Genomic DNA, 25925 nt, shown 5'->3' with positions numbered 1-25925 from the left:
CAAAGAGCCAGACAGTAAATATTTTAGGCTTTGCTGGCCGTATGGTCTCTGTTGCAGCTACTCAAGTCTGCCGCTGTAGTGCAAAAGCAGCCAGAGATACTACACAAACGAATATTTATGGACACTGAAATTTGAATTTCCTGTGTTTTCATATGTCATGAATATTCTTCTTCTTTTGACATTTTTTTCATGGGCCATACAAAAACAGGTAGTGGGCAGGATTTGACGTTCCGGCTGTAGTTTGCCAACTCCTGATATAGTGCAGACATGGATCATGTGTCCCCCACAACATCCAGTCCTTTCCTAAGGACCCTGTAGGTGCTCAATAAATGCTTGTTCACTTAGCTGTCCCAGTATAAGAGCAAAGAGTAAGCCTTTTGCTATACAGCACACACTTGACATTTGCAACGGATTTATCTTGAAGTCTTTGCTAATCCCCCCCTTGCAAGTACCACTCTAGCAGATAATTTCCCCCATAAAATGCAGCCAAGGATAACAGAGTAACTACAGTGACCCTTTCAGGCCCTCAATGATTCTATAAATATGGGGCTAAAGTCCCTTACAAAGTGCTTAAAATAAATTCTGTCCCCCAAATCAATTCTGTCACGTTACATCATTGCTGTGATGACATTAACGATGAGTTTACCTCAATCTGCAAAACCAACCCATAGTGATAATGAGTGATGGTGACTGCTGTACCATACAGCAACTGTGTGTGCCAAAGAGCACAATGACAGCATGTCCATTTCAGCAGGATGGGCAGCCCCAACAGCCCAGCAAGCCATCCTGATGAGTGTTACACACACAAAGGAGCAGAGAGTACTTGGTTACTTCAAGGAGCAGGTGTGAGGCAGGTGTTGCACATCATGAAAGCTCTCTCAGTGGCTCAGCATCTTCCTCCTGGGCTTTATCCTCCAAGGGGATGCACTCAGCATTTATGCTTTAGCCAAATGTCACATGATTAAGCATCTCTAGACCTTGGGGCCAATTTTAAGTATCAAAACTGTGACTATAAAGTTCACTCATACTAAAGATCTGCTGTACTTTATATCCAGAATCTTAGAATCTTATGTCCTGTCTTGGTCACTGTATTGTAGAAAAATACAGATTTGCTGGAAACGGTCTACAAAAGAACAATAAAATGATCAAAATGATAGCCGGTAATATTTGTAGAAGAAAAGTGAAAGAAATCAGGATTGTTTTGTCTTGAAGAGGGAGAATGATTCTCGCCATCAAATTCATCAAATAAAGGGCTGCCCTTTTTTTTTTTTTTTTTTAAAGAGGGAATTTGACTAGACATTGAAAATAGAGAAGTAAGGTGGCATATGCCTACATGATACAGGGTTAGCTATCAGGTGACTCCAAGCTACATGTTGGTGACTGTGGGCCTGATAAAGCCTGTAACTGGGTAGCAAGGAAGACATCATGGTATCTGCCAACCGTGCAGTAGAAACAGTTGGCCATAATGTTTTCAGGCATCTCACCACTTGATATTAGGTGACTGAAGTGGGTTGATTGATTTTGGGGATTGGTTTTTTTTTTTTTCCCCATGCAGTATACGCCTCGATTCAAACAGCCTAACTGAAATAAACAAAAAATACGAACTGCTTTCTCGAGAATTAAATTTATCCGGAATGACATTTATTTCAGCTTACTGATGAATCTGCCATTGGCCTGCGGTCAGTGGATTCCTTTTCTTTTTCTTCATTTTGCTTATATTGTGAGCCTCCAGAGGCTTTAAGGCAGTGAGCCTCTGCAGAACTCTAGTGATATCTCCGTCTTCAGACAGAATGTCAGACTCTTCAACTGTATTTTCGACTGTCTTGTGAGACAAAGACTAATTGGTTTGACCTCATGCTGTCACATGTTGAGAGACATGAGTCTTCAGCACTCTTCCTTGAATTCATTGATTTCATTAAACACTGTCTGCTTGTGTTTGCAAAATGTTGTAATTTCCCAGCGATTGCTTCGAACTGCAGCACATAAACAGATTCTTTGGAACGATGCCATTTCTTAGCTTTGATCTCGTGTTTTAATCTTTTATTTCCAATAGGTCTTCTACATTAAGTCCATTGAGCCACAGAAAGTATCGACCTTAGGGAAAAGTAACGTGATAGTTACAGGAGCAAACTTTACCCGGGCATCGAACATCACAATGATCCTGAAAGGAACCAGTACTTGTAATGAGGATGTGTGAGTTGAAATACTAGTGATTTATCCTTGGTAATGTAAAGCTAAAACCTGTGCCAAAGGAGTACCCATGTGATTATAACCTTTATAGAATCAAATTATTTCCATGCACCAAAATGGGCCAATAGTCTGAGTATTTGATATAATATAATTCTAATAAGTAAAGTCATTTTAACAACAAATTTCAAGTTCATTGTGAGAGAATCTGTCCTGCATTAACCCCCTCAAAAAATCTCAGTAATCAATAATTTAAAGATGGTGCCTGTTTGGGGCCTTGATTCATTTTTGTTAACAAAATCAAGTTCGCATTAGAGTAGCAAACATCATTTTTAAGGCAATGCACTTAGAATAATAGTCGAGCACCTCTGAATTTGATGGAGAATTTATGGAACAGTTCTTCCAGTGTGCTACCCAAAGTTGAAAAAAGAAACTTTTGGATCAGTTTCACGTAGAAATTTTATTCTCCGTAGCCTTCTTCTCTTTACTGGTTTGGTTTCCATCTCAGATTATTAAATTACTAGTACATGCATTAGTAGTAAAAAAAACCAAAACAGCCCAACATAAATATTTGCTTGATGTACACTTGACATTATTACACCTGTGATTTCTCTCCCTCTCACTCATCCTTTCAATGAAACTTTGAGAAAAAAATTTCAGTTTCTCACTGATGTCCCTGTGCATATTGGAACCCCAATCCCCCCCCCCAAAGATGTCATAATAACAACACAGCAGGTAATTTGAGTTTTCTGTTTGTTAACTTTCATAAGTTTGAGTTAATTTAAGTAAAAAGTGTTGCAGTCTACATGAAGTATAATACTGAGCTTATTCTCATCACTGAAATGCATTTAAGACAATCTGCTGAAGCGTGATATTTTGGCTTTTAACTGCTAAAACAGATTTGTACAGCATTCCAATCAGCCGTGCTTATTTACTGAATTTTCTGTTTTAATTCATTTGCTGCACATCACTGTCATCCCTTTTCCCTCATAGCAGTAAATTTGGAATATCTGTGATCCTGATGAAAAAAATGACTCATTGGTGGCTTTCCTCTGTTCTGCTATTTACCAGAATTATCAAGCACACATTAGAGGCTGTATCTATGCGACATCGGTATTTTTGTACCGTTTATCCTGGCTAAATACCTTATAGCAAACACCTTTCATTTTGTGTAGCAAAATCTGTGAAGTTGGACACCTGTGTGTTCACTGCAAGAAAACCAGCTTCACTGGAAAATAATTTGTTTTTCAGAGCATTACCCTGTTTCTGATTCTTTATGCTCTCATTTCAATTCCGAATGTGTCCTGAGATCCTGCAGTTATTAAATTAAATGACTAAGAGACCTTGCTGCATGTAGCATTTCAGTAACCACATCTGTGTGGTGAACCCAAGTTCACGAGCAGTCAGCATAATACTCAGTTAATGCTATATACCTGCGTGCATGCCATAATCCCATATTCTTAATATGGCATTTTTCAAATGCCCAATTGTTTTCAACAGAAAAATACGAGAATGATAGTGGAATGACCTACCTTTCCACCTCTCTCCTTCCAAAATTTATAAATGGATTTTAATGTTAATGACCAGCCATCGACGATGCATTTCCTACAGCTTTGCTCTGAATGTAAACCTTAAAATGTGCATCTGAGGTAGTCTAAGTACAAACTGACTCAACTGTTTTTTGAATTTGCCTTACTGTAAGGTATAATAATAGCATTCAAGTTAATAATCATGCCCATATCCTTTAAGTAGTAAGATTCTTGTGTAGCATAATGATACTGAGCATTATTTAAACACGACCCAGTCTTCATGATTTATGCTCTTGATGGTCATTATAGACCCGACCCACAGAGGAAGCTGCAGGCTGCAGAGGCAATGTTGTAGAAGGCTTTGCTTTGACTTCGGGACGTCCAGGGCCAGCTTCTGCTGGATGTCAGCAGCACTCAGCACAGTCCCAGTTAATTCCCAGTCTGGAGGATACTCATGAGGCAGCTTGGTCCTGTTGCAGGTTGATTCTGAGACCCTTGGGCTCCTTCCTGGCATAGGTTCTCCACTCTTTGAACAGCACAATTCCCATCTCTGCCTGGTGTTGGGTTTTACCTCCCAGTACTTGACTGGAGCTTCTTCTTCTTCTTCTGTTTTTTTTTTTTTTTAAGTTTTTTATTATGGAAATTTTCAAACATACACAAGAGAGATGAGTGTCATGAACTTCTCTATACCCATCCCTAGCTTCAAAATTTATCAATGCTTTTCCAATCTTGTTTTATCTATCTTGTTTGCTTTTGGTAGTGGGGGTGGGGGGTGGATCTGGGAAAAGAGTAGCGGCTGGAGTTTCTTAAAAGCATATCCCAGACGCTATGTTTTCACTCATAAATACTTCAGTATATATCTGTCTAACAGATAAGAGTTGTGCCATTATCATACCCAACAAAATTAACCATAATTCCTTAATATAATTTAATACTCAGTTCATGTTCCACTTTCTATTAGGGCTTCTTAATAGCAATGGTTACATTTCCTTCCTTTCCCACTTCTAAGGGAAATGCAAATAAAAAGATGAAAATGCACAAAAGAAAGAGGAACCCAGCCCCAGATAATACCCAAACTGGGTAAGTGGCCCCTGATTCATCAGTAGTTGCCTGCAACTGTTCTGACAGTTCATGAAGTATTATAGTTCAAGTGGAATTCCTATCTGTCACCTTGGGTAACCAGCTGTGCTACGTGTCTGTGTAATGTAAGAGTTCTTTTTCTACCCCTTTCTAGGATACAGGTTAGCCATGTGCTAAATGACACCCATATGAAATTCTCTCTTCCATCAAGCCGAAAAGAGATGAAGGATGTGTGTATCCAGTTCGATGGTGGGACCTGCTCTTCTGTGGGACCCTTGTCCTACATTGCTCTCCCACATTGTTCCCTTATATTTCCTGCTACCACCTGGATCAGGTACTTTCCAGATTCATAATATTTTTCTTTCATTGTAGTTAAGGGTCATATGCATGAACCTTTATGAGTTTTACAAATAAATACAGAAATAATAGTCATACCTAAATTCTTCTCCCAGAGTTTCTCTCACAGTGAACGCTATGAGCACATCCTGTTTTCCTCTTAGCCATGGCTCCCAGGAAACTCACAGCTAAGATGTTTGTTCAATCACAGTAACTAGCCTAGGTTTCTGATACAGATATATAACCCTCTTCACTATGGGTCACTCCTGCTCATGATAAAAGTTCTCTTTCTTATATCTGTCATTCTTTTACCTTTAAAGTAAGCCATTTTGAATTCTTCGGGGGAAATATTGGGAGCTATCAAAATGAAAAGCATTATCAACTTTTCAAAGATTCTCCCTAAGCAAGAGGTGGAAATTCCAAAATAAACTCTTCCAGATCCAGTACATTTTAAAAAAAATTTTTTAGGGCCAGCCCATGGCTCACTTGGGAGAGTGTGGTGCCGATAACACCAAGGCCAAGGGTTTGGATCCCTATATAAGGATGGCCAGTTAGATCACTTGGGAGAGCCTGGTGCTGACAACACCAAGTCAAGGCTTAAGATCCCCTTACTGGTCATCTTTTTTAAAAAAGGTTTTTTTTCCCTCCAGTTGAATTTAAATTCACATTTAGATTTTGGAATTATAACCCTAAAGATATTTTCTTCACTTAGTACATCATGAAGCTAACTTTTAAAGTACTCTCTAGATAAAACTATTGTCAAAAGTTTTTGTTTTTGTTTTTGTTTTTTTGTGACCGGTAAGGGGATCGCAACCCTTGGCTTGGTATTGCCGGCACCGTGCTCAGCTAGTGAGCGCACCGGCCATCCCTACATAGGATCCGAACCCGCGGCCACGGTGCTCCCAGCACCGCTGCGCTCCCAGCACCGCTGCGCTCCCAGCACCGCACTCAGCCCAGTGAGCCACGGGGTCGGCCCCAAAACTTTGTTAAAAAGGGAGGGCAGGATGGGGAGAAAAAAGAAAACAAAATTCACTTTTAATGTTCATATTTAAGAGGAAGTGAGACACGGCTATATTAGTTTGCTGGGTCTATCATAACAAAGTACCACTGACTTGGTGGCTTAAACAACAGAAATTTATTTTCTCCCGGTTCTGGAAGCTGGAAGTCTGAAATCAAGGTGTTGGCAGGGTTGGTTTCTGCTGAGGCCTCTCTCGCTGGCTTGTAGATGGCCGTCTTCTCCCTGTGTCTTCACACGGTCTTTCCTCTGTGTAGGATTGTGTCCTAATCTCCTCTTCTTATAAGGACACCAGTCATATGGGATTAGGACCCACCCAATGACCTCATTTAGTCGTAATCACTTCTTAAAGACCCTGTCTTCAAATACAGTCACATTCTGAGTTAATGGGGGTTTGGTCTTCAACATAGGGATTTTGTGGGGACACAATTCAGCCCCTAACAGTGGAATAAGGAAAATTTAAAATTCAAAATCAAGGCTGTCGCGTGATACTCTCCTGCTCTGGGCCTAATTCCGTCATACTAGCACTCACCATGTGCCTGGTACGTTAATCTGTTGGCCAGGTTCATCCTCACAACATATGTAAGAGATTGACTATGGGTCTTCCCTTTGCAGATGAAGGAACTGAGGCATGCAGAGTGTTCAGATGACTCAGCCCAGGCTCCCAGACAGTCTGACCCAGATGTGTGCTCTGAGTGTTCTCTTCTGCTATCGAGGAAGAGGCTCCTTACTGTCCTGTCACCTGTGACATTTGTTGCTCCTGGGTCACTGCACTTTGAGCAAGAATGTGGCTCTGCAGTCTGGCCATAAGCAGAGCACACTTAGCTTGGTTTTCTAGCAATGGCGAGAGGCTGGCACGGGGCTAGCCCAACCTGTCCTTTTCTGCAGCTGCACAAGTCAGGGCGCAGGGTCTTCTCCGCCCTACACAAATTGGCCTGCTCCTGCCCACCTCCTGGTCTTGCCATCCGAGGCTCGGCCGACCATTGGTCCTGACATACCCAGGCTTCTGTCCTTTAGAATGAGTGTCTGGTGACCTATGTGAATGGGGGTGGGAAGGCAGCAGAGCTGTGGACAGCTGTTTATTTCACACCCAGTAACCGCTTTGCTCATATGTGATTATGCACTGATAATATGTGAAATCATTTAGCTTGGTTTTGGAGAGAGAGAATGAAGCAGTTATTTATATGGTTTACCAAACAGGACTTTGTGCTTTTAACGTCATTTATAATTTTACCTTGTCCAAAGTGTGTCTGTCTCCCTAAATAAAATATAATTGGTAGGTTGAGGGTTTGATTTTGAAAATTGCTAGCTTGAAGGATCTTCATATACATTAAAGAGCAATTGAATGAAATTCTGTTTAGTGAAAGCTTTTCAAGGTACAGCTGATGATCTGATTACATGTGGCAATATGGCACAACAAAATTCAAATTCTATTAAAGAATTTGGGCATTTTCCTAGAATTAAAATAGGATCTGACCTGAATTTTTATATTTATGCATCTTAAAAACCATGAATTTGTGGACGGTATCCTTAAAATACTTCTAAAATTGTCCTGCATTTGAAATTAAAATTAGTTAATTTGCTCTCAAACATAACTGAATTTAACGTACAATGTAAATGAATTGATAGTATTGTTCATAAATGCAAAATGCTCGTGTATTTACTGTAAAACCCTTATTGTTGCTTTTTTCCCTTGCAGTGGTGGTCAAAATATAACCATAATGGGTAGAAATTTTGATGTAATCGACAACTTAATCATTTCACCTGACTTGAAAGAAAACAGAAATGTAAGTCTTCAGCTGCTTTGTAATAATATGTATTTTTAAGAATGATTTTCTTTTCATCACAATAAACTACATTGGGGGATTTTTTAAATTTCTAGGACACTGCTATTATAAACTCTTACCTGTTGCATGACATACACAATCTATGCTATAATAGAAATAATAAGACCTTATACTCGTGTCGAGTTGCAGCACCAAGGAAAGAGAAATGAACTTGGTATGACAAGACCTGCCATTTTCTCCATGTGTGATTTGCAGCATGTCGCTTTAATGAGACAATGCTTATGAATCTGTGTGAAAATGTTCGTGAATGGTTAAGGTGTGATGTGAAGAAGAGCAGCGTTTCTGTGAAGAGTAGGCAGTGGTGTTCCTCTTGCACAGGGAGAGCTGAGCTTCAGGGAGGTCAGGTGCCTTGCTGAAGTCCCAGACATCTTGTCATAGGCTTTGCCTTCTCTTGCTGTTGTCTTCTTGACCCAATTTGGCCCCTCCCATTGGGTCTTACCTTCTCTTGCCTCTCATCTCCCCACAGTGGAAGCTGTAGGAGAGTCTGGTCCCTCCCCAAGACCCAGTTCTCCCACCGGTGCCTTGTGATTCTCTCAGGAGCCTCTAGATTGCAGCTTCCAACAACAGGAGTAAGAGGGGAGTGAAGGGATTTCAGACACAAGCTGAGGCCTCTGAGTGCACTTCTATGCTCTTCCAGAACATTCTTCCCCATTCTCTCTTCCCCTTTCTCCCTTTCCTTGATCAGGGATGTGAAGGTAACAGCCTCTCTGGGGCCCCACCTGACCACTTCATGCCAAGGCTGGCAGATCTAAGAGTGGCCTCAGACCTTGTCCCTGCTTGGAACCAGGGTGGGCTCAAGCCTAGTTATATCATCCTTACAGCCTTGTCATATACATGTCCCCCTACTGACACACTTCAGAGCCATTCTAAGCCTCATATTGTGTCGGATTCCAGGTCATGTCCCCATGATGCCAACACATTCACTTGAATGATTTGTGTAGGTTGATCCTCCGACCAGAGGAATTGCCTGAATTTGTCAGTGGCTTGCTCTCCTTCCCAAATGCTGTTCCGAAATCAGGTAGAGTTTATTGAGCAGCTACTGTGGGGAAAACATATTTCTAGGTGCAGGGACAAAAGATAAATGAGTACATCCTATTGCCTTGATGGAGATGGCAAATCTACACTGGGATTGAAAGTTGACAGCACAGGGTGTTGTGAAATTGTAGGTCCTCTGGTTCTCTTCTAGCTCAAAAACCCTGTGAGTCCAAGAAGGTACCACATGCCTCCACGTGAAAGAGAAATTACACATGGATGGAATTAAGAATGTCTGCAGCGTGGAGGAGGATGGGTAGAATTTGGACAGGTGGGAGCAAGAAGGTGATTTCGGGTCAAAGGGCAGGTTCCCCACAGACCTGTGATAGGAATATCACTCACATCTAGAGGATGGGTCAGAACGGTGAGAAGGATGGCTGAAAAGCTACACTGGGGCCAGGTAAGAGGATGTCAGATGGAGCCCTGAGGCAGTGGGGAGCTATTGAAGCAGAGAGTGCCTGAGTCTAGGCATACTCTGTGGTTATTATTTTGGCAGTGGTGCCCAGGACAGTGTGGAGAGGCAGTAACTGAGAAAGGCTGGGAACCAATGAAGCTGCTCGTGCGATGTCCAGGCGTGTCTGAGACGGCAGCAGGCCCTCCTGGCTGAGCAGAACGTGGGGTGCTGCCAGCCGGGTCTAGAATGCCGCGCAATGGCAGAGCAAGAGATGACCAGCTTATCTTTGCATCTTTGTTGGGGCCTCCTCCAAGTGCACTTGGACATTCTTCCTGAATGTTCTTCCCTGTTCTTTCTTCCCCTTTCCTTGATGTGAGTTATGAGGGTAGCGGCCTCTCCGAGGACCTGCCTGACCACTTCCTGCCGGGGCTGACACATCTAAGAGTGGCCGCAGACCTCGTTCCTGCTTGGGACCGGGGTGGGGCAGGCCTAGATATAGGAGGCCTCCTGTACGTCACCCATACGGCCTCGCGTCCTCAATAAAGGGAGAGTGGGGCGACATCGTGGAGAGAGCATGGATGGAATCTGGCAGAATTAAGATTGTCTGCAGCATGGAGCAGGATTGAAAGGACACAGGATGGCCGGTGGAGGCTGCTGAGAACTCGCTCAGAAGCTAGAGAAAAAGAGCATTTCAGATCATGGGAGCTTGTCCCTAGTATGAAATGTGGAGTCCTGAGGATAATGAGATTAGGGTGATCTTGTCTCTGGTCATCTTTCTAGAAGACACCTTCAGTACAAAGCCAGGCCTCTAGGGGTTAAGGCTGCTGAGGAGGTGGAGCGTTGGGAAGAGTGGTTTTCAGCCGATTGACACTTGATGGACAGAAGTGTCAACAGGAGATTCGAGGCTGTAGTTTGGAACAGTGCTAAGGTGGAAGGAATGTTGTGCTTGTCCAAATCTCAGCTCTTTGCATCAGATTTTCCGACCTACTGCCTCTTCCTCCCCTCGTTTTTATACTCCAATATTACAGGAAAAAAGAAAAGAGGAATCATTCTCCCCACCTGACAAATTGCCTTTCGCGAGTTTTAATTGCTCTTCTTCTTTCAGACATTTGTCAACCTCCTTTTACCCACCAGCTTTCTCTGCCTGTCTGTACACCTGAAAATGACAATGTATTTCTGTTGTTGTTATTTTTAAATAAACCTACTCATCAGGCCACATTTTCTGCATCGTTTCCAGTTTTCATGCTCTTTATTTCATGGGGGATACATTGTCCCTTTTACTTTTGTTTTCTCCCATTTTCTGTGACTCCCGAAAAGCCTTTTCCTCCTTGTGGTTAGGGACTTCTGCTAAAGCCTTGCAGGAGATTCCCCAACGAGGAGTGATTCAGCCTCAAGCTCAGGAGCCAGGCCTGGCTGAGGGAGGGCTCTTCTCTTCCCTTCCCCTGGTCGCCCAGGACTCAGCCAGACTGGCTTGAAGGACGCCTAAACCCTCTGGACCAAAGTCTTCCCCTTCTCTAGCCTTCCTCTCTTCTGCATCATCTCTTTTTCCATTGCATAACCTTCTGACTGCTTTCGTTATCCCTAATGATATTAATATTAGCTAGCATGTGTTGAGTGCTTACTGTGTGCCAGGCACTATTCTAAGCATTTCTGCATCTATAATCTCATTTCATTTAGCCTCATTTAATTTAATGAGCTCTTATCTCATTTAATCTAATTTAGGGTTAATCCTGTGAGGTAGGTAGTATTGCTACCCCCATTTTACAGATGTGGAAATAGAAACACCACGAAGTTCAGTGGTCCAGGTCACTTAGCTCTTAGAGAACAGAGCTGGGACTCCTTAGTGAAGTTATTAAAGTGCTTTTCTTCTCTCCCAGGTCCCTGAATATTGCATGGAGACTTACTGCCGGTTTTTAGCCCCCAATCTAAAGAGTTCAAAAGTGCGTACGAATGTCACTGTGAAGCTGAGAGTACAAGATACCTACTTGGATTGTGGCACCTTGCGGTATCTTGAGGACCCCAGATTTACAGGGTATCGGGTAGAATCTGAAGTAGACACTGAATTGGAAGTAAAGATTCAAGTATGTTTCTTTATTCTCGGGTGGGAATTTCTCCTGCCCTTGTAACCAGAAAGGTGTGCTTACATGTGTGAGTTTCCATGTGTGCCCTGATTTCTTCGTCTTCGTTTTGTTCTTCACAGAAAGAAAATGATAACTTCAACATTTCCAAGAAAGACATTGAAATTACTCTCTTCCACGGGGAGGATAAGCAATTACATTGCAGTTTTGAAAATATTACTCGAAACCAAGATCTTACCACCATTCTTTGCAAAATTAAAGGCATCACTGCTGCAAACAGTATCGCTTCCTCTTCCAACAAAGTTCATGTAAGTCATCTGGCAGTCCCACTGGCTATCTTCATCTGGTTTTTGGTAATTCCTTGGCTAAACCAGAAACCAGAGTGGAATCTTTCATGGATCCTTAGATCTTCACTTTAAGTAGAAGATAAACAAAGCTGGTACTGCAAGCCCAAGCATAATTCCTCAAAATAGCTGGCAGAATCCATCCATGTGCCTGTTTGAATGTCAAAGCGTTGAACACACCATTATCTATAATACTAATGAGTCTTGGTAGCTTTTGTTCTAGCCATACATTTAGACTGTAGCATCTGCAGGCAAATCTCTAGACTCATTGACGAATGAGCTGTCATTCTTTTCCCAAATGCCGAGGTGACATGTCTTAGCAGATACGCCAAACAGGGGTCTCTTCAGCATACTCAGGGTAGCATTAGAGTCTGATGGAGACCAAATAATCTATGAGTGGTAGGCTGCTTACTTCACCATGGAGTCATACTTCCTTCGATTAATCTTCTCCCAGACATGTTCGAGGGACCCATCACTGGTATATTTATGTCCCACAATAAAGATGTGAGACTGTTGAGAAGGGAAACATATTAAAAGTCACCCTTTACAGTGCTCATCCATATGAGGCTCCACACGATTTATATAAAAAATTGTTTTATGGTCTATAGTCATAAACAATCGAATAGAGGACAAGAAAAAAGAACATCAGACTAGAAGGCAAAACCAAAACTATGTTTATGTTTCAGCTGCACTAGTTAATACCTGTGTGGCCTCAGGTAAGTCACTTGACTTCTCTGAGCCTCCCTTTATCCATATGTATAGTAAAGGGGTTAGTAATACTTATGAAATCAAGAACAACTGAACTCACAAGTGCTCCCACCTCTCCTGTTAGTTGAGAAGAGCAAATGCTTGACTCTTCACATTCAGGACAGTTCACAAGTGCCTGTGCTGTGCTGGCGACACAGACAAAAACATCTGCCTTTGTGGAGCTTACCTAAAGAGACATAGGAAAGAAACAAATTAGAAACGTGTCAGATGGTGGCAATCGTTGCAGAGAAAAATGCAGCAGGGCAGGGGACGGGAGCCTAGGGTGGGGGAGTGCTGCAAGTTTCACAGGGGTGGCAGAAAACACCTGCCTGGACACTTGTGTGAGGGCTTCAAGGAGGAGAGGGAACAGCCCTGGGCTGGCTGGGTGGGGCAGGAGGGGAGTGTTCTGGGCAGAAGGAATGCAGGCTCCGAAGGTCCTGAGGCAGCAGCCTGCCAGGTGTGTTTCAGGAGCAATTTGGAGGCCAGTGTGGCTGGAGTGGAGGGAGTGAGAGACTTCAGAGGAGGTTGGAGAGGGGGTGGGGGGAGCAAGAGATCATTAGGACCTTGTGGGCCATGGCAAGGGCTTGGCTTCTGAGCCCTGGGAAGCCACCGGAGAGTTTCGAGCTGGAGCCCTATGACCCAAATTTCTTAAAAGACAGGGTGCATCTGGTCTTCATGACAGCCCACCAAGAGGCACACACTATCATCAGCCCATTTTAGAGATGAGGAAAGTGAGGACCGGATAGTTGAGTAACTAACTCAAGATCCTACAGCTGTCAAGCAGAGCAGGTGGCAAAGCTGGCACTGAGAACCTGGGCTGTCTGGGTCCAGAATCTGCTCCAGTCACTTTTTGCTAAAGGCCTCCGTAGGGGCAGCCGTGGTTCCAAGGATGGAAATGCACCCTCCTACTTGAATGTACATCAATGGAAAAATAAGGCTTGATGTAGAGTTGTTTCCTTTACAAGTTTTATGAGATTTTTGTGACCTAAAAAATGCTAAAATGGAAAAGGCCCTCAGGGATCATCCGGTCAGCATTACCAAACTGGTTTTTGCCACGGGATGCTTTATGCACAACAGACCTGCCGAGAAGCACAAGGTGTAAAGAGATACAAATTGAGTTGCTCCCTAAGAATAAAGGGTAGTGGGGCTTCTCACCCACTGGTTACCACTTCTTTATTCCCCCTACTCCTACAATTTAAAACCTCCAGGGCAAAGACGGCCAAAGTTTAAAATCTACAAGTCTGGGCTAGCACACCTCAGCCGACGTACCCGGAAACTGAGGCACAGTGGACTTTCTTGATTTGCCTGAAGACACATAGCTAATCTGCCCCAGATGTGGGATCTGAACTCAGATATCCCGCCTAGCTCATCACTTCTTTTTGTATCTTGAAAGCATTTAGGGGGAAAAATTAGGTACATAAATATGGTACCCAACTCAATTGGACCTAACGACACTCTTTGTCCCATTAGGTCAAACTGGGAAACTTGGAGCTTGATGTCGAGCAGGAATCAGTTCCTTCCACTTGGTATTTTCTGATCGTGCTTCCTGTCTTGCTAGCAATTGTCATTGTTGGTAAGTGCCCTGTTTAATTTTGTCAGTGAAATTATTCCCTGGGGCCTTTCATCAACTAGGCAGACTTCCAGCTTTCTGGGGTTGCTTGCTTCAATTATGTACTAATGGGTGAAAAGCCAAATCAAAACTTTGGAGAAGGAAGAATAGGTACCTGTTGAGGGCTTTCTAAACATCGTTTAGGATGCTTTATTAATAAAAGGCTGAATTACAAAGATGGTGTCTTGGTGTTTGAGAAATACAATCCACTTTGCTGTCTCATTCCTTTGGATTGTGTTGACAAATGTCCCTTTACATTATTTCCTCAGAATTCCTCTGGGATTGTGGACTCTCAGGACTTGGTCATCTCATTCTGCCTTCGCACCCCACCAAACACATCCTCCCACCCCCACGCCAGCCCTGCTTGGGTTCCTGGCAGAACTATAGAAGTGTGATCAGTGTCATGTATTAAAATGGTCCAAGGCTCATCTGAACACAGAGGTCCCATGGTGGTTGCTCACTGGCTGAATCTGGCCCACCAATGTGTTTTGTTTGGCCACACAGCATTTTTTAAAACTTTAATAAGTTGACAACATTTACAAATTAGGTGATTCATGTTTTTAAAAAAATCTCTTGAAAGCTTGAAAGATTTGGATCATTGGATCCCAGTTTTTCCATAGCAACAGTTGACTAGAGCTGAGTAGCAGCTACCCCCTTGAGAGAGGGCATGTGCTTCCTGGGTTTTCACCACAGTCACTACCACTCCCTATTGTCTCCACCCAGCCCACTTAACGCATGTATATTCCTAATTCCCATAGTTACTTAGTTTGTGACCTCTGGTTCTAAGCTGCTTTTCATCTTAAGTCTATTTCCTCTCATCCACCTGTGAAAAGGAACTCTCCTCCACCAGTTAATGTAGGACTTCATATTCCTTGATTTAACACAGGTACTGCTTTTCTAGCATTTTAGTCTCATAGAGGCAGTTGTCAATGTTTCCTTCCATGTACTCACTCCCCCTTGCCCCACTCATTCACTCATCTCTGCATCCATTTACCTTATGTTTATTGAGCATCTCTTATGTTGCTGATAACTCTGCAAATCTCTGGATCTAGAGAAGATGAGTTAAGGCCTGGTCCTTTCCCGTGGGTAGTTCACAATCCAGTGAGGGAAAGATTTATGTGTGTGATTAACTGGCCTTATGGAATGAATTCACTTTTCAGAGATCCTATTTTGCCCTGCTGATGATCATTTCAGGTATTTTCCATGCTCTCCCCAAGTTGCCCACCCCTGTCATGTATTAATAAAGTCCTGGTTGATGTTAGCTTTGAGTATGATTACTTGTAAGGTCTAAGTGCTGGGCTCTGTTCTGAGAATCCCCGGCTGTTAAGCAGCCTTATGTATAACAGCCATAGAGTCACATCCACTTGTGACTTACTAGAAACCTCTGATCTTTTCCTGACCTGTGTGTAGCTCTCCATTCCTCTCCCTTCACTTTGCTTGTAGAGTTTGTTTCTGCTCTTTAAGGTGAAGTGGGCTGATTTTGACACATTGCTTTTGGCTTTGCTTTCATCTGCAAAGCCCTTTAAAATTCTTATCCCTTCTTACCATGATTCCAAGGAGGCATGTGTCATTGGCAGCTTGAGCAAGTGTACTCCTTAGGCCATCCATCCTTTCATCAGTGAAAACACCAAACATGTCTGGCCTAGGCCTGACCCATGCAGAACATCCGCTGTAGACTTCTGCCATGAAAAACTCACTGCTTTATGGATGTGGCCTGCTAGCTCCCTTTGTGTGCAGTGAGCCAGTGTCGCTTAAAGTGCAGCCTGAGGAGCAGTGGTCCCAGAGGACACTCTGGGAAAAAGGGGTTCCATGGCCAAGTAAGTTTGGGAATCACTGCATACTTCTTCCTTTCTTGGAGATGCACAATGCATATTATGTTTAGGGCTGTTGACTTTGCAAAGTGGTCCAGTGCAGAAGCATATCTAATATCATTTCCTCCAGTGTCATTCATATCTACGGTTAGCAGAGCCCTTTTCTCATGTAGTTTCTAATAAAGGAGGAGAAACTTCCTAGAAAAATAATGACAGCTGACAATTGTTTGGGTACTTTTTCTTCTTAATAAATTTTAAATGCTTTCTGTAAGTTATTTCTTATAATCCTCTCAACATCACAGTGAGGTAGGCACTCTTACAGATAAGGCAGCCAGGCACAGAGGTGTTAGGGAACTAAACCCACCCAGGTCACACAGCTAAGGCAGCCAGGCACAGAGGTGTTAGGAAACTAAACCCACCCAGGTCACACAGCTAAGGCAGCCAGGCACAGAGATGCTAGAGAACTTAACCCACCCAGGTCACACAGCTAAGGCAGCCAGGCACAGAGATGCTAGGGAACTTAACCCACCCAGGTCACACAGCTGGTAAATAGCAGAGCAGGGACATGAACCGAAGCACTGAATCCATTCAGTTTACTGTCTCTACAGCATGGTTTGAAGCAAGATGGGGTGGAGAAAGAAGCAATATCCAGATTTGGGGGTTCACTGTGGCTCACCCATCATGTCACCCCATTACATCTATGCAAGTTCGGTTTTTACATGCCAGCTGTGGATCTGTGGTTTCTTTCTGCATTTGAGGCACAACTTTATTTCTCCAAGGATGTTTAGAAACAATTTTAAAAGAATGGAACAATATAAGTGGCCTGTGGCTGTAGGAAACTTGGCTTGTTTCATAACTTCTTCAGCCAGCTGGGATCATGGTTACAAGCAAAGGTTATTTGATTTAGTTTTCACTTTTAAGATGAGTGGATTTTTTTTTTTCTGTTGCATTTTAGCATCTTCCTCTTTAGAGTGACTCCTCGCTGGGAAATTTCTTTTTATGAAATCCAGCTCTTCAATGCTGCTCTCCTCTCTGATAATCTCTCTAGCGCGACCTCTGTTTGTTTGTTTTTGCTTTTTGGGTTTTTTTTTTAAATAACTGTAAAGGTTAGTTTTCATTTTCATTTTTGTTTTCTAAGTGAACATGTCCATCTGACGCAGCATCTCTGTCTCCTTAGCGGCCGTGGGGGTGACCAGGCACAAATCAAAGGAGCTAAGCCGCAAACAGAGTCAACAGCTGGAGCTCCTGGAAAGCGAGCTCCGGAAGGAGATCCGTGATGGTAGGCTCCCAAATTTTATTTGTAGGAAAACAAGACTTTTTTTATTTTTTCATTTTTGATTTTTTTTCATCCTTAAATGGAGACAGCCACTGTCATGAGAACTGTTTGTGTAATAGAAGATGACTGAACAGCAGGGCCTGGGCCTGCCTTTGTGTTTTATTTCAGCTCTTCTATGCAGCCAACCAAGTAATTATCTATTGTTTCTTCTTTAATGAACACCAAGGTCGTACTCTGTGTTAGACAAAACAGCAGAAGATCTTATCCATTGTTTGTTGAGTTAAAATATTGCTCTTGGGATTCTGTTTTGCAGGCTTTGCTGAGCTGCAGATGGATAAATTGGATGTGGTTGATAGTTTTGGAACTGTTCCCTTCCTTGACTACAAACATTTTGCTCTGAGAACTTTCTTCCCTGAGGTAAAAGAGCATTGATCATATTCCTAAGGTTGAGTCTTGAATAATAATGAAGGTGCTTGTTGCTATTGTCGAAACGAGTGTTTGTTTCCAAGGCAGCTGTAGATAATTTGCTTGGTACAAAATAATGGCTTAAGTTTGAACAGAGCAGGGAGGAGGATAATTATTAATTGCACTGATTAGGATATAAAGCTAGTGATGGGTAACTGTCGATTACTCTCTGTCCAGTAACAAAAACCTAGGAAGGACAGAAGTTCAGAGTGATGATTTTTGCTTTATTGTACTATCAGTTTAGAACTGAATTTGTAACTGGGAAGTAAGCTAGTTTATTTAAAAATCAATATATTGTGGGCTGGCCCATTTGTTGTGTTTATCTGCATGACTTACATTGCAGCTACTGGATTATTCACTATTACTTCTCAATTGGAGATGAAAATTCTGCTGGCCAAAAGGGAGGAAACTAGACATGAATGGAATTTGAGTTGATAACAGGCATTTTTAGCAATTTTTAGTTTTTATGGTTCTCTTTGGCAGTTTTTCTTTTGCAGATCAGTTTGTATCATCCTCATTTAGTAGAAATAGCTGCATGAAATGATTAATAATTTGTTCTAGGACTCTACTGAGTAGTCTTCTTAACTCTTGGGATTCTGGTCTCACCTTGTTCTAACACCTCCATTCTCTCACCCACCCACTCAGCCTTTTTCATTTACCCTCCCAAGTCTTTGGCGAGGTACACTCATAATATGTGTCATTACCTCCACTTCCCCATACCCCAGCTCCACCATATTGCTTTGGGGGGGTTGGAGGAAGGGTCCAGTACTGGTGACCACAGAGAAGCCCAACCTCTGGAACATGTCAACAGCAATTATCAAATTTAAATCTGGACTCCTAAGCAAAGTCAGAAATCTCTCCAGGCCAAAGGAGAGTTTGTATCATCTTATCAGAAGCTTCTCTGATACATTTGGCTGAAAGCCTAGAATTCAGAAACCCAGACACATGCAGTAAGCAATTTCCAGCTTCTCTATAATTCTAGAAGTGGATACCATGATATGTGATGCTTTGTCCGGAGGTTAGGATACCTCCATAAAAACACCTGCCATATTTTTTGATCCTAGCCTTAGTATTGTAAATCAAGAAGGCTATAAATAAGATTTCAATTTTTTGTACCTGTGAAGTTTTGGGGTTTTTTTTAACCCCAAAAACCCTCCAGGAGTACTAGGCATCAAGATTTGCCCTTTGGGTCGGCCTGTGGCTCACTTGGGAGAGTGTGGTGCTGATGACACCAAGGCCAAGGGTTTGGATCCCTATATAGGGATGGCCGGTTAGCTCACTTGGGAGAGCGTGGTGCTGACAACACCAAGTCAAGGGTTAAGATCCCCTTACCGGTCATCTTTAAAAAAAAAAAAAAAAAGATTTGCCATTTGCTGCCTCATCCATTTCTATGGCAGAACACCACCTGGGGAGCAGAGTTTAGTTCCCTGAATCAGGATGACTGTGCAGGGCCTCAGCAAAGGTTGCATCACGATTATTTCCCAGCTATCTGAGATCCCTATTAAGAATTTAATAGCAATAAAATAACGGAGATTTCGTGGGCTTTTACAGTTAACGATTGCCCTTGAGTGCTGAATACAGTAATCCAAGGCCTGAAAAAAGAAGTTTTCCTATCTTCTAAATTCGGTAATCAAGAGTAAGATTGAGTGACGAATGTAAAGGAACAGTGTTGCAAGTCGAACTTTTTAAAAAAAAAATGTCAGGAACAATACTACATTATTTTAGGAGAAGAGCAATAGTTGCAAGAACCAAGCTGATTTAACTTGGAGTTATGTATCATCTTGAAAGGCAACTGGGAAAGCCATAAAAATTGAAGTCAGAAGGAGTCACTAAAGGAGAGAGCCCAGGAAAAACAAACATAAATTTGTCAGAACCTCATCAAGAAGACCTGAGTCCAAATTGGATTTATAATAATTAAGAAAAGATAGAACAGGGGGACATGTTATATTAGGACTCTGCCACTTGAAATGCATTCCAGGCTGCAGATAAATCCTGGTATTAATTAGGCCCATTTCTGATTGATCAGGAGCCAAATCCTCTAGGCCTGGAGGAGGCGGAGGGTGGACCTGGGTGATCAACACCTACCTATAGGAGTAAACAAAACCCAGAGGAAATTGGAGGTTCATGAAGGAGGCCAAGGGATCACCGGTTCCCTGGTTCTTTGCTCTGCCTGTTGGTTTTGGCTTTTCAAGCCTTGCTCTTTGTTATATTGACTGTTCTTTGTTTTGCTGAAAATAGGAGAAGAAGGGCAAGCAGATGATCTAACCTCCTGAAAAAGGGAAATTTGAATGAAAGGAGGAAAGAGCCTTAGAACAGAGAGCCAGGGAGGCCTTTCTCTATTTAAGGTCAAGAATCAATCTGTTTAAACTGTCCACTTACATGAAGTTGGTTCAGCAGAAAAATATTGGGAACTAAAAAATGCAATCCAGGGTCTGTTTTTTCTGCTTTTGCTAACAAATTTGAAACTGTGAAGCAAAATTCTCCACAGATGAAATTTACTAAGATATAAAATTAGTTCAAAGTTTCAATTATTACCCCCAAAAAAAAAAAACTCAAAAAGAGAGAAAAATCTAAATATTTAAGTTTATATTTTTATTCTGTTGACTCATTTAAAGTGTTATTCAGCATGCTTTTAAAATTTAATCACTAATTTTAGTAAGATTTGTGATACATTAAAAAAGCTCAAATTTAGGGCCAACCCCGTGGCTCACTCAGGAGAGTGCAGCGCTGGTAGCGCCGAGGCCGTGGGTTCGGATCCTATGTAGGGATGGCCGGTGCGCTCACTGTCTGAGCGTCGTGCAGACAACACCGTGCTGAGGGTTACGATCCCCTTACCAGTCAAAAAAAAAAAAAAAAAAGCCTCAAATTTAAAAGTTGTATTCAATAGCTACATAGCATATAGTACATAAAAATATTTTTAGAAAACAATGGGGTGATAGCACTTGTCTAGTTTGCCATAAATTAGGGATAAAAGTGATAACAATAGCTGACCTAGAGTACTTACTATGCACTCATTCGTTTCGTTTTCACACTGAGCCTATGAGGTGGGAACCATTATGGTCCCCATTTTACAGGTGAGGAAATTTGGGCACAGAGAGGTTAAATAACCTGTCCAACATCACATGACCAGTATGGGATAAAACCAAGACTGGAACCCAAGTACTTTGTGTCTGGATTCTGTGCTTTTAACCACCTACTCCACCCCCTCTTGAATAACATCATGTGTTGAGACATGAGATGCTACTTAGCTAAGACTTGTGAAAACTTACCAACATAATTCAGTATTTGTCCTTAGAAGGTAAATTGCTTAAGGAGTGATCTGACATTTGCATAATCTTCTTCAATGACCACCTCTTTAACTTTTGAGTCAATTCTTTTCAAGTGTGAGATGATACCTTCATCTTCCCAAAATGGGAGTGAGGCAATAATAATTATTCTTCTTAGAGGCTTTCAGAATTCACTGGTGTTTCTTGAGAGCTGAATAATTATTTATTATGTATTAGAGGTTATGCAGCAAGCTTAAGCCCAGGGGCTCTTCAGATTAGCAAATAGTGTCTCTACTTTATTAAAATGGACTTGGGTATTATAACAAAAATACACTATTCATTTCCTTTGGATGTTATGAATAATAAAAGTGTCTCCTTCCTCTCAGTCAGGTGGCTTCACACACATCTTCACCGAAGATATGCATGTAAGTCTCTAAGTTTTCATTTTTAGCCCTGTGACTGCCTGACTTTCATAGTGTTATCATCATCATTATCATCTCCATTACTTTGAATTTTTATTGTGGGTTTTTTTTGGATCATGAATTCAATAATAAATAATTCATTGTCTTGGAAAACCCATTGTGGATTTACTTTCTAACTTTAAGCATATTACATTATATTTTATGGTATTATAGTATATTATATTCTAGTATATTCTTTTTCTTTTCCCCCAGAACCGAGATGCCAATGACAAGAATGAAAGCCTTACAGCTTTGGATGCCCTAATCTGCAATAAAAGTTTCCTCGTAACTGTTATCCACACCCTTGAAAAGCAGAAGAACTTTTCAGTGAAGGACAGGTATTAGTCAGTTCTCTTATGTTTTGAAAGCCTTTAAGTAGAGAAAATAAAACCTGAGCCGCTTATTTTATTCCCAAACTGCCTGAACTTGGTATCTTGAGAACATGCACTTTTCCAGAGGCCATTCGACTGAGTGCTTACGCAGCCACGATATCTCCATTTCAGATCACACCACCCCCACACAAATTCTGTTTTGAAGACACACTCACACACACAAAACACCGCCCCCCAACCCTGAAAAATCCCAACACCAAGAAAAAGCAAATTCTTAATCAAAAAAGCAGAAGTGTTATTTTTAATTTTAAAAACACCCTGAAATTTAGGAAAGAGACTCACTTCTTGTTACCACTCTAGTTTAAGTGCTGAAAACACAGAAAATGTCCCAAAGTTAACACTGGTGTGTGGTTTTATGGTTTGAGGACAGAAGTGGTCAGAACCTAAACAGTTTTTTTTTTTAAAGCACCCAAGAAGACAGCACCCCTCGCCCAGTGAGCATCCTTGGAAAGTGCCAGCAGCACCCAGCCAAGCCCCCGCAATGGTTAACCAAGGCTCTGTTTCTAAACAGGTGTTTGTTTGCATCTTTCTTAACCATCGCACTGCAAACCAAGCTGGTCTACCTGACCAGCGTCCTGGAGGTGCTGACCAGGGACTTGATGGAACAGTCCAGTAATATGCAGCCTAAACTCATGTTAAGGCGCACGGAGTCCGTGGTGGAAAAACTCCTCACAAACTGGATGTCCGTCTGCCTTTCTGGTTTTCTTCGGGTAAGTGTCGCATCCCCGTCAGCAGTGTCAGAGGTAAGACGATAGGCGGTTATTTTTAGCAGATACAGATGTCTTTGCCAGGACTTATAGTGAATGCTCTGTAGTGTCAGCATGTAACCTTGTTTAGTCTTGGTCCTTACTGGGAGCAGATAGAGAGGAAAGGAAAGACTGTTTTTGCTGTAACTGGCCTATGCAAATATAATTCATTTAGAATTTCCTCTGGTAAGACTTCAAGAGAGCTCACCTTCTCATCCTTAACGTCAATTAACATCCAGAGCCCAGTCGGCCCATTTAAGAAAATGTACTATGTACAGGGAATTTTTCAACTACTGAAGGGAACAAACTGTTCCAGGTCCTCTGAAGCATTTTAAAAATACCAATTACCTACCAATATGCTGTAAGCTAATTACAATCAATTCTTACCAGTCATTCTGCATTAAAGCAAGTCCCCAAAGAGCTCCCTGCCTCTTGAGTTCACTTCGTTGAAGTTACTGTATGAATGTGGTTGTAATCTAATTGAATCTTAAAATCTTTTTGAATGCATACTTCCCACAGATTCCAATGGTTAAAGAGTGGGCTCCGGAGCCCATTGCTTGGTCCAAATGTAGACTTCAGCACTTACTTGGTTTTATAATCTGTGGAACTGGAAGAAGAGTATTTTAGGACTGTTTTGAAGCGTGGATGAGAAAATGTATGCAATAGCACTGAGTAAACACTCCATAAATGTTGGGCATTATTATTATAAAATATTAATATGAAAATAAGGGTATTCTGTTGAACCCAATCTTCATTCAGCCCTCTGAGGCCCCTGATACAGAAGGCTCTTATCCTTTAATTTTAACAACCATCCAGATTCCAGCAAAACTGCATAATTGTGGATTTGTAGCTAGTTCCGAAATCTAATTAAACTTTGACTAAGATACACTGCTATGCCACAGGTTTTAACAGTGCTACTTAAGTTTAGATTCAAAAGCAGCACTTTAAAGAGACTGTGCTTAGTTTACTGTTTAATGAAATCTTACAAGGAGATGCACAATTTTTTATTTTTTTCCAACCCCTTCCTCTCCTGAGATATTACCCATTTATTAAGATTAATGAAATCTGCCTTCTTTTCTATTTACTTGGTATAAATCATCACAGGCTTTGGGGAGGTGCTGAGCGGTTATTTCTGGGGCAGATATTTTTGGCTTCCCACCATCTTTCCTTTAGCCATAACTGCTGCTAAACAGAGGTGGCAGGATTCTCACCCAGTTCCCTGGTCTTAGTCTTCAAAGGCTGACTCCTGCCTCACCATAGTCCCGCTGAATCAGAAGGTCTAGAGATGGGGCCCAATAATCCAGGTTTTTCACAAGCTTCTCCAAGTAATGTTTGAGAAGCCCCGAGGAAGCAGAATGAGCACTGGACTAGGAATCTTGGTTAGAAGCAGCAACTTTGGGCTCTACAGTCATCTGAGCTCTAGCTAGCTGTGTGTCTCTGGGCACGGCTCTTTCCATCTGGTCATCTGTTTTCTATCCACCAAATGAGCAGTGTGGTCATTGGTTTTACATTTCTTTCCCACTCTTTCTACTGGGATTTTGAGATTCTTACTCTGAGCTCTCAAGGGCTGCTCTTGAGCATTAAAGGGGTGAGGCATTCAGAAAATCTGGGCTCCAAGCCCAGACGGCCCCCTTGAGCAAAGCATTCTGGGTCAAGATGTCATGGTGCTGATTCAAGAGTGTCTCAAGCATCCTTGGTTGCTGAGGGGGTGGCACAGCTCACCAGGAGGAAGTGGTGCTGAGCCAGTCGGCAATACTTTCACTTTTAGTGGAATAAACCCCTGTGATGTTGAAGGCCAGACGTCCCTAAACCAGGTTCCCAGGGGCTGTAGGACTCCGACAGCCCCATCCTCCTGCCCTACCCTGCGGGTATTGATGGGTGGCACTAGCGCCTTGATCACAAGGTAACTTCCCCTTCCAAGATGCCAAGGCTTTGTGGGTAAAATAATAATAATAATAATAATAACTGCCATTTATTAAGTGTGCCAGACATTATGCTAAGAGCTTTGCTAACTTCTCTCATTTAATCCCCTTAATGGTCCTGTGGAGTAAGTATCTTTATGACCATTTTGCATATGGAGGAATTGGGGCTTACAGGATTGATGTGACTCTCCCCCTGGCCCTGCCGCCCCCCAACCATCCCCCCCCACCCCGGTCCCATGATTACTTGGGACAGCGTCAGGGCCTGAGACTTCTTAGACAACGCCTGTGTGCTGAGAAGATGGAGTCTGCCCTGATCTGTTAAGTGCCTAAGCTCAGCCCCTGGGAGAGGGGAGTCACATCCCAGCAGGTATGACTCACCTAGAAATTGTGCTCAGTGGTGACAAAGAAACCTCAGGGCCCAGCCCAGGAGAGCCCTCTTTCCCCAGACTCCAACCTCTGCAGGCACATCCAGCCCCTGCACAGAGGCTCTCAGCCTTGTCTCTGATCTGTGCTGGAGTCAAAGAGAGAAGTCGGGTTCTAGGTTTGTGGTCAGGACGTTACACAAGGGGGTGGCGGGAAAGAGAAGAGAACTGTGAGATTGTGAACCACTGAATAAAGGAAGTTTCTCACAAGAATTCAATTTCATGTGCCAGTCCCACTGCCCTCCCCACCCTGGAAATTTTTGAACATTCCACCTCTGTCCTGCACTGAAGAAGAGACTCAAGGATGTGTCAACAGGGGAGAGAAAAGCAATAAAGGGGTCCCAGTGGGGTATGGACAGTATGAGGTGCAGGTGGCAGAAGGGGGCAAAAGGAAGCCAGGGACTGGGGAGGGCAAATGTTCTTGCAGCAAATAGGAAGGGACAGGGTGGGGGTGGGAGCCCAAGACACTTGCAAGAAGTCTTAGGTAATTTACTTGTTCAAGGGAAAGCAGGTGAGAGATCCCATGGAATCCTGCATTCAGAGCTGGACTTTGTAAACCGGTGCTTCAAGCCTTCGCCACACGGCCGGCTTTTCATCATCACTAAGGCACTTTGAGTTCCTGGCCCCAGCCGCAGTTTTCCTCCACGGATCGGCCTAACGTCCCTTGATCATAGAAGGTTTTTTATTTAGCAAATACTCCGTAGCTGACCCAGGGCTACAAGCCTCAGGAGGATGCAGTGGACGCAGAACACATGGCCTCCCACGGGAGCTGCTCCTAGTCCTTTTGAACGCATAGTGGCTGCAAATTTGAAGCATTTCAGTGACAGCAGAGGAGGTTGCCCCTGATCCAGGAAAAAGTGCATGTGGCAGGAGTTTGGAGAAAGAAGCCATCAGGATGGGCCTGAGTGTTTGGGAAAAGCCTTAGAGGACATGGAATTGGCTCTGGTCTGGAGAAAGGAGATAGAG

The 25925-nt window shown here is 42.6% G+C and overlaps 1 protein-coding gene across 1 annotated transcript in view; it reads left to right on the top strand.

Annotated features, from left to right (window-relative positions):
• The window catches only part of PLXNC1 (plexin C1), a 141354-nt gene that overhangs the window by 79436 nt on the left and 35993 nt on the right, over window positions 1-25925 (top strand). Inside the window, exons 10-20 of the mRNA XM_063076002.1 lie at window positions 2054-2193; window positions 4951-5130; window positions 7847-7934; window positions 11298-11501; window positions 11621-11806; window positions 14060-14162; window positions 17187-17288; window positions 17599-17702; window positions 21403-21441; window positions 21691-21815; window positions 22381-22579. Of these exons, the coding sequence (XP_062932072.1) occupies window positions 2054-2193; window positions 4951-5130; window positions 7847-7934; window positions 11298-11501; window positions 11621-11806; window positions 14060-14162; window positions 17187-17288; window positions 17599-17702; window positions 21403-21441; window positions 21691-21815; window positions 22381-22579 (1470 nt within the window). The remainder of the gene's footprint in view (window positions 1-2053; window positions 2194-4950; window positions 5131-7846; window positions 7935-11297; window positions 11502-11620; window positions 11807-14059; window positions 14163-17186; window positions 17289-17598; window positions 17703-21402; window positions 21442-21690; window positions 21816-22380; window positions 22580-25925) is intronic.

This window comes from Cynocephalus volans, chromosome 12 (assembly GCF_027409185.1).
Source record: "Cynocephalus volans isolate mCynVol1 chromosome 12, mCynVol1.pri, whole genome shotgun sequence".
In the NCBI taxonomy this organism is placed as follows: domain Eukaryota; kingdom Metazoa; phylum Chordata; class Mammalia; order Dermoptera; family Cynocephalidae; genus Cynocephalus; species Cynocephalus volans.
The sequence above is the reverse complement of the archived record's forward strand: the minus strand, read 5'-3'. Positions and strand labels throughout refer to the sequence as shown.